Genomic DNA, 8,697 nt, shown 5'->3' with positions numbered 1-8,697 from the left:
GTTTCGCACGTGGCAAGCCTGGGAGGGAGGGGGGAGAAGCGGAGCGGCGGTGGCGCGCTCAGGGGAGCAGGCGGAGCGGAGGCAAGCTGGGGCGGCGAGGGCACTTTTTCCCCATGCCCCAGAGTCGGCACCTACGATGGCCGGCGTCAGAATGCCGCCCCTAGAAATGTGCCGCCCCAAGCACCTGCTTGTTTTGCTGGTGCCTGGAGCCGGCCCTGGGAGAGGGGATGGGAGCCAGACCAGATCAGTAGGACAGGTCAGCCACCGACTCACTACTCACCTCCTCAGCCCCTCTCCCCTTGCTCACCTACTCACCCCCCGCCACTGCCCGCTCGCTCGCCTACTCAGCCCCCCTCCCTCACCTGCCGCTTCCCTACTCACCCCCCCGCGTGCTGCACAGTGAGCTCATCTACTCAACCCCCGCGGGCCACACAGTGAGCCCACACGGGCCGCATGCGGCGCCCGGGCTGCACGTTGTGCAGGCCTGTGCCAACCCCATGGCCAGCTCCCAGGGACGCTGCCATTCCTACTAAGCACGAGCCACACCCAACGCAGCCTGAGCATGTGGAGACGTCAGCGAGCGGGTGCTGCCCAAGGGCTCCGGAGCATCAACCCCTTAGCAGCATGAAGGCCTGACGGTGCCAGGGAAGCTACTGCAGCAGTGACCGACTCTCAAAGGCAGGTGTCTGGCTAAGGCTCAGACAGGAGCTGGGCAGTGACCCACAGGTGCCAGGGCCCCAGGCAGAGAGAGCTAGCTAAGTCCCCAGAAGGGGGCGGCCTGGGGCTTCTGGCTCCCCACTCTCACAGTTGGAGAAGGCAGATGCCAGCCAGCCAACCCCTCATTCCCCAGACAGCCACAGGGCTTCTAATGAAGGGATCCCGCTGGGTGGCCCAGTAGCCAGCTCCCAGCCCAGCCTGGGGATCGAGCCCAGCCCCCCTCACCTGCAGGGAGAAGAGGACAACGGTGAAGCAGACGATGGCCGTGATGCCCACGGCCATGATGACGGCATCCGTTTGGTAGAAGCTGGCGATCATCCCCACCATGTAGGAGAGGCTGAGAGTCAGGATGGACTGGAGAGAGGGAACATGCATTAGAGGGGGATGGGCAGGCTGAGCCCGGGTGAGGGACGCCCCAGGCTGCTAGGGCAGCGGCCTGGGTACCACCGTCCAGCCCCGAGCTGCAAACCCTTTGCACCACAACAGCCTCATTCCCCTGGGGACCCTTTTGCAGCACGCACCGGGGAGCCCCGAGCTGGAAACCTACAACCCCAGGAGGGGCCGGGTCTGGAGAGTGCCTGGCTGGGGAGAACGGGGAACGAACGGTTTACAGCCTTTGCTGGAGGGAACGGCCACCTGCTAAAAGCGTAGCACACGGCCATCAGCCTTACAGGCTGGGCAGCGAGAAGGGGTCTCCACCCCCTGCCCCAATGTAGCCAGCTCACGCCCAGCCAAAGGGACAAGAAAGGACGACTAGCCCCAAGTGTAATGAAATCTGTCACCCCAGATCCACCAGGGGCTGTGGCCATGGGGTGGTTATTGGCTCTGTGCTCAGGACCTAGGGGGCTGCGCTTGGGGTCAGTGCTGACTCAAGAGAGTGCCTCCTATGGGACTCTGCCCCAGAGCCAGCAGCACAGCGCCTCCTAGTGCCTCCCTGGGCTCAACACCCTCTGCATCGCCCAGCCCCTCCCCAGCAGGGCTGTCACAGCTCAGCACGCCTGGAAGGAGGCACGAGACCACGGGGTGAGTGGTACACGCACCCCGCGTAAGCGGCTGGGTCGGGCGAACTCCCCGGAGCGCTCAGCACACAGCAGCGCTGAGCCTGGGCATGCCGCACAGGGAGGGGAGTCGTATGGGGATGAGGTCAGTTCTCACCCCTCTCCCCAGGGCTGGGGCAGCGTAGGGAACAGCACGGTGGGTGGGAAGAGCAACTCCAGCCTGCCCCAGAGCAGAGGGCCCCTCCCAGCCCCAGACTGTCACCCCAAGCGAGGGGATTTCAGCGGTGGGGCTGCGAGAGCCGTGCTGGGCCCGCAAGCTGGCGCTCACCAGGGCAACCAGGTTCCAGGGGTACTTGCGGCGGAACTCCCCACAGCAACTCAGCACGATCAGCGAGATGAAGAAGATGGCGTAGGAGACATAGTACATCCAGACGTTGCGCCTCACAAAGCCCTTCATGCCCTTCACAAAGGTGAAGATGGCCACGAAGGCCAAGGTCACGCTCAGCTGGAGGGTCAGCACCAGGAACACCTGGAGGAGCACATGACATGGGTGAGGGCAGGTCCCCTCTCCCCCACCGTGGGGACGCTTCCCCTGCCCCCATGCAAAGAGGGGGCCACTCCCACCTGCTTAAGTGGGGATCACAGGCCCTTGGCCCCTGCCCCAGTGCACGGGGAGCTCCTCACCTTGCGGATGAAGGCCTGGCGGATGCTCTTGTCGTCCCAGTGGGTGATGGGGAAGTCCTGGTTGTCGTAGTACGAGGGCGGCCCGTCCTCATGGTAGTTACTGTGCAGCGGAGCTGGAGAAAGGGGGAGTAAGGCAGAAGCTGGTGCACAGCCCTTCAGTCCTCCACCCACCCAGGCCAGGAGCAGCCCAGTACCCAGAAAGAACTAAGCTCCAGGGGAATGGGCCCCAGGCCAGATGGGTGCTGGGCTCTACTGCACGCACTACAGCACCTTGTTCCACATCTCCAGCCCCAACCCTGGGGAGATCACGGCCTGGCTATGCCCCAGGAGCGGCAGCTCACCAACTCTGGTGGCCACGGTGCCAGGTCTCCAGGGCACACGGGGAGGGCTCATTCCATCTTGCGGTGCCAGTGCCACACAGGGAAAGAAGAAAGGCAGGTGAGGGGTCAGGCAGGGCTGGGTGCAGTGGGCAGAGCTGACTAGGAGCACGGCCATGCCTGCCACGCCAGCACTTGGACATCGACTCTGCCACGGCCCACCTGAGAGCACCCATGTGGGGAGGCAGGAGTCTATGCCCTGCGCCTCTCAGAGGGCTGGAGGAAGCCTGGGGCTGCCCCCCATGCCCAGCCCGTCTCCCCTGCCAGCAGGGGGGTGGGGAAAAGCAGCCATAGGGGCAGCTCCGCTGCCTGCAATGCCACCCTGTGGCTAAGAGGTGTCACTGCAGGGAGCTCGGCGTTTCCTCCAGAGTGGGATGCCAGCGTGAAGGTGGGAGCCTGCCAGACCCCACCATGCCCCCCTCCCCGATGGTGGAGGGCCAGCAGGAAACAGGGCCCTGGCTCATGGCTAGGCCTCACCTGCCCCAGGGAGGGGAGGCTGCAGGAGTCTCCTCTTCTCTCCCTGGGGTGCAAGAGGGCTGCAAGCAAGGGACTCCCCCTTCTTCTCCAGAGGAAGCAGCTGCTGCTGTCCCCAGGGCAGAGAAACCCTCAGGGCTGCAGCAGCAAGGAGTGGGCAGGCAGAGAGCACTGAGCCCCAGCGATTCCGGTGACCTTGCCAAGCCACACCGATTCAGTCCCCAAATCCCACCGCTCGCTCAGACCCCTGGGCCCTGTGCAGGATGGAGGGGTCCAGAGAGCTTCTCAGACTGGGAGGGTTACCACTGCCCCACCATGCCAAACTATGTGAAAACTCACAGAAAGACGGTGAAGAAATTTGGCAGCATGTGACCTCCAGAAGAAAGAGGAGCGTCCATGTACCAGCAATGCAGATACAGGTGGGTAACCGTTTTCATGTTCTCTCCACAGGTACTAATGCAGAGAGTGGACTAGAGGATACATCTGAGGGAAGGGAGCAGAAGACGACTCCACCAATTGGAAGGCATGAGATGCACTGTCCTAGGGATGGGGGTTCCACGACCACCACTCCCAAGAAAAGGAGGCAGATGGTGGTGGTCGGGGACTCCCTCCTCAGGGGAACTGAGTCATCTATCTGCCGTCCCGACCGGGAAAACCGAGAGGTCGGTTGCTTGCTAGGAGCTAGGATTCACGATGTGATGGAGAAACTGCTGAGACTCATCAAGCCCTTGGATCGCTACCCCTTCCTGCTTCTCCACGCGGGCACCAATGATACTGCCAAGAATGACCTTGAGCAGATCACTGCAGACTACGTGGCTCTGGGAAGAAGGATAAAGGAGTTTGAGGCGCAAGTGGTGTTCTCGTCCATCCACCCTGTGGAAGGAAAAGGCCCGGGTAGAGACCGTCGAATTGTGGAAGCCAACGAATGGCTACGCAGGTGATGTCGGAGAGAAGGCTTTGGATTCTTTGACCATGGGATGGTGATCCGAGAAGGAGGAGTGCTAGGCAAAGACGGGCTCCACCTAACGAAGAGAGGGAAGAGCATCTTCGCAAGCAGGCTGGCTAACCTAGCGAGGAGGGCTTTAAACTAGGTTCACGGGGGGAAGGAGACCAAAGCCTTGAGATAAGTGGGATACCGAGAGGAAGCACGAGCAGGAAAGCGCAAGAGGGGAGGACTCCTGCCTCATACTGAGAAAGCAGGACAATCAGTGAGTTATCTTAAGCGCTTAGACACAAATGCGAGACGCCTGGGAAACAAACAGGGAGAACTGGAAGTCCTGGCACAGTCAAGGAATTATGATGTGATTGGAATAACAGAGACTTGGTGGGATAACTCACATGACTGGAGTACTGTCATGGATGGATATAAACTGTTCAGGAAGGACAGGCATAGCAGAAAAGGTGGAGGAGTTGTATGTAAGAGAGCAGTATGACTGCTCAGAGCTCTGGTATGAAACTGCAGAAAAACCTGAGTCTCTCTGGATTAGTTTAGAAGTGTGAGCAACAAGGGTGATGTCGTGGTGGGAGTCTGCTATAGACCACCAGACCAGGGGGATGAGGTGGACTAGGCTTTCTTCTGGCAACTAATAGAAGTTACTAGATCGCAGGCCCTGGTTCTCATGGGAGACTTCAATCACCTTGATATCTGCTGGGAGAGCAATACAGTGGTGCACAGACAGTCCAGGAAGTTTTTGGAAAGTGTAGGGGACGATTTCCTGGTGCAAGTGCTGGAGGAACCAACTAGGGGCAGAGCTTTTCTTGACCTGCTGCTCACAAACCGGGAAGAATTAGTAGGGGAAGCAAAAGTGGATGGGAACCTGGGAGGCAGTGACCATGAGATGGTCAAGTTCAGGATCCTGCCACAAGGAAGAAAGGAGAGCAGCAGAATATGGACCCTGGACTTCAGAAAAGCAGACTGACTCCCTCAGAGAACTGATGGGCAGGATCCCCTGGGAGAATAACATGAAGGGCAAAGGGGTCCAGGAGAGCTGGCTGTATTTTAAAGAATCCTTATTGCGGTTGCAGGAACAAACCATCCCGATGTGTAGAAAGAATAGTAAATATGGCAGGCGACCAGCTTGGCTTAACAGTGAAATCCTTGCTGATCTTAAACACAAAAAAGAAGCTTACAAGAAGTGAAAGACTGGACAAATGACCAGGGAGGAGTATAAAACTTTTGCTCATGCATGCAGGAGTGAAATCAGGAAGGCCAAATCACACTTGGAGTTGTAGCTAGCAAGAGATGTTAAGAGTAACAAGAAAGGGTTTCTTCAGGTATGTTAGCAACAAGAAGGTGGTCAAGGAAAGTGTGGGCCCCTTCCTGAATGAGGGAGGCAACCTAGCGACAGAGGATGTGGAAAAAGCTAATGTACTCAATGCTTTTTTTGCCTCTGTCTTCACGAATAAGGTCAGCTCCCAGACTGCTGCACTGGGCAGCACAATATGGGGAGGAGGTGACCAGCCCTCTGTGGAGAAAGAAGTGGTTCGGGACTATTTAGAAAAGCTGGACGAGCACAAGTCCATGGGGCCGGATGTGCTGCATCCAAGGCTGCAAAAGGAGTTGGCGGATGTGATTGCAGAGCCATTGGCCATTATCTTTGAAAACTCATGGAGATCCGGGGAGTTCCCGGATGACTGGAAAAAGGCTAATGTGGTGCCCATCTTTAAAAAAAGGGAAGGAGGAGGATCCGGGGAACTACAGGCCAGTCAGCCTCACCTCAGTCCCTGGAAAACCATGGAGCAGGTCCTCAAGGAATCAATTCTGAGGCACTTAAAGGAGAGGAAAGTGATCAGGAACAGTCAGCATGGATTCACCAAGGGCAAGTCATGCCTGACTAACCTAATTGCCTTCTATGACGAGATAACTGCTCTGTGGATGAGGGGAAAGCAGTGGACGTGTTATTCCTTGACTTTAGCAAATCTTTTGATACGGTCTCCCATAGTATTCTTGCCGGCAAGTTAAAGAAGCATAGGCTGGATGAATGGACTATAAAGTGGACAGAAAGCGGGCTAGATCATCGGGCTCAACGGGTAGTGATCAATGGCTCCATGCCGAGTTGGCGGCTGGTATCAAGCGCAGTGCCCCAAGGGTCGGTCCTGGGGCCAGTTTTGTTCAATATCTTCATTAATGATCTGGAGGATGGCGTGGACTGCACCCTTAGCAAGTTTCCAGATGACTCTAAACTGGGAGGACTGGTAGATATGCTGGAGGGTAGGGATAAGATACAGAGGGACCTAGACAAATTAGAGAATTGGGCCAAAAGAAATCTGATGAGGTTCAACAAGGACAAATGCAGAGTCCTGCACTTTGGACGGAAGAATCCCATGCACTGTTACAGACTAGGGACCGAATGGCTAGGCAGCAGTTCTGCAGAAAAGGACCTAGGGGTTACAGTGGATGAGAAGCTGGAGATGAATCGACAGTGTGCCCTTGTTGCCAAGAAGTCTAATGGCATTTTGGGCTGTATAAGTAGGGGCACTGCCAGCAGACCGAGGGACTTGATCATTCCCCTCTATTCAACATTGGTGAGGCCTCATCTGGAGTACTGTGTCCAGTTTTGGGCCTCACACTACAAGAAGGATGTGGAGAAATTGGAAAGAGTCCAGCGGAGGGCAACAAAAATGATTAGGGATTTGGAGCACATGACTTATGAGGAGAGGCTGAGGGAACTGGGATTGTTTAGTCTGCAGAAGAGAAGAATGAGAGGGGATTTGATAGCTGCTTTCAACTACCTGAAAGGGGGTTCCAAAGAGGATGGAGCTCGGCTGTTCTCAGTGGTGGCAGATGACAGAACAAGGAGCAATGGTCTCAAGTTGCAGTGGGGGAGGTTTAGGTTGGATATTAGGAAAAACTTTTTCACTAGGAGGGTGGTGAAGCACTGGAATGGGTTACCTAGGGAGGTGGTGGAATCTCCTTCCTTAGAGGTTTTTACGGTCAGGCTTGACAAAGCCCTGGCTGGAATAATTTAGTTGGGAGTTGGTCCTGCTTTGAGCAGGGAGTTGGACTAGATACCTCCTGAGGTCCCTTCCAACCCTGATATTCTAGGATTCTATGTCCAGAGCCGGCCACATAACCCAGACCCCCTCACTTGGCCCCCCAGGGATGGGGCTGGCTCTGCATCTTTCACCCCATTTCCTGGCAGCTTACCCCATCCTTGAGTCCCAGCTGCAAAGTGGACACAGGTACTATCTCTAGGGCCACAGCAGGTGCAGAGCAGATGTGGGGGGAGAGGGAGTAGAGCTGGGAGCCCCAGGAGGAGTCTGGGAGCTCTGCATGGCAGCAGGTCAGAGAGCACCACTAGCTGCAGCAGACTTTGGGGAGACGCCTCCAGCTGGACCAGCAGCACCTGCTGTGACTCCAGGTGGGCAGAACACAGCCTGGCTGCTGGGAGGGTTAGACTCTCGCTCAGCTCTAGAGGGGGATGGGGCAGCTCCCCCAGGCACGCCCTCCCCACTGCCCCCACGGGAGCAGCAATGTCACTTACAGCCTTGGTCCTCTGAGACTATGGGCTGTGGCTGGGCGTATGGCGGCTGCATATACGGCCCTGATGGGTACGGCCCCTGAGGATACGCGCCTGCTGGTGGATATGGCCCCTGAGCATACGGGGCCGGTGGGTACGGCCCAGGCCCCTGAGGGTACGGGCCCTGCGGAAAGCCCGGCTGGTTGTAAGGTCCTGGCTGGAACTGGGGCTGTGGATAGGGGGGCTGTGCGTAGGCTGGCGGGGCAGGAGGCTGCTGCCCAGGGAAGGCAGGGCTTGGAGCGGGGAAGCCATCGCCCGACACCAGGAAGCTCTTCTCGTGGGACATGTTCCCAGGCGCTCACTGCCGCTTCAGTGCTGAGGAGAAAACACACGGAGGGGGCGTTAGAGGCCTAGCTCCTGAGTCCCCCCACTGCCAGCCAGTCACAGCCCGAGGGGACCCCCAAAGCCCAGCATCCCAGGCAGCCCCCTGGACCCATCCTTTCCGGAGCGGACAGGACTGGATGCCCCTCCCCCCACCCATCGCCCCATGCCCGCCTGCCCCACGGCTGCCTCCACCCCACCCCCCATCACCACAAGCTCCCTCCCCCCCGGCAGCTGCCTCCACCACCCACACAGCTGCCTCCACACACCTCCATCACCCCATGCCCCCACCCCCACAGCTGCCTCCCCAGCCCACCCCCAATGTCCCCCCCTCCCACAGCTGCCTCCCCCTCCCATCACCCCATGCCCTCCCACGGCTGCCTCCCCGGCCCCCCCCAGCCTCACTCAGGGGGCCCACGTCACCCGCCCGTGAGGTGGGCCCTGCTGGCAGCAGAGTCTCTGCTAGGGAGCAGGCTGACCCAGTTCCTGCGGCTCCGTCGCCACGGTAACCAGGGCCTAGCGCCAGCTTTCCCTCCCAAGCTCAGGCTTGATCGGGCCAGGCCGGAGACGGGTGTGGGGCAGCGGCAGGGCCGGCATCTGCCCTGC

At 58.5% G+C, this 8,697-nt stretch overlaps 1 protein-coding gene across 1 annotated transcript in view; it reads right to left on the bottom strand.

Annotated features, from left to right (window-relative positions):
- GRINA (glutamate ionotropic receptor NMDA type subunit associated protein 1) overlaps positions 1-8,112 on the bottom strand; it is a gene marked incomplete at its 3' end in the record, with an annotated part of 9,318 nt that extends 1,206 nt beyond the window's left edge. Inside the window, exons 1-4 of the mRNA XM_029914147.1 lie at positions 7,735-8,112; positions 2,400-2,512; positions 2,044-2,244; positions 943-1,071 (exon numbers count right to left, since the gene is read on the bottom strand). Of these exons, the coding sequence (XP_029770007.1) occupies positions 943-1,071; positions 2,044-2,244; positions 2,400-2,512; positions 7,735-8,056 (765 nt within the window). The remainder of the gene's footprint in view (positions 1-942; positions 1,072-2,043; positions 2,245-2,399; positions 2,513-7,734) is intronic.
- Between the last annotated feature and the right edge of the window lie 585 nt (positions 8,113-8,697).

This window comes from Terrapene carolina, unplaced genomic scaffold (genome assembly GCF_002925995.2).
Source record: "Terrapene carolina triunguis isolate 2854851 unplaced genomic scaffold, T_m_triunguis-2.0 Scaffold32111, whole genome shotgun sequence".
Classification (NCBI taxonomy): domain Eukaryota; kingdom Metazoa; phylum Chordata; order Testudines; family Emydidae; genus Terrapene; species Terrapene triunguis.
This window is presented reverse-complemented; position numbering and strand designations above follow the sequence as displayed.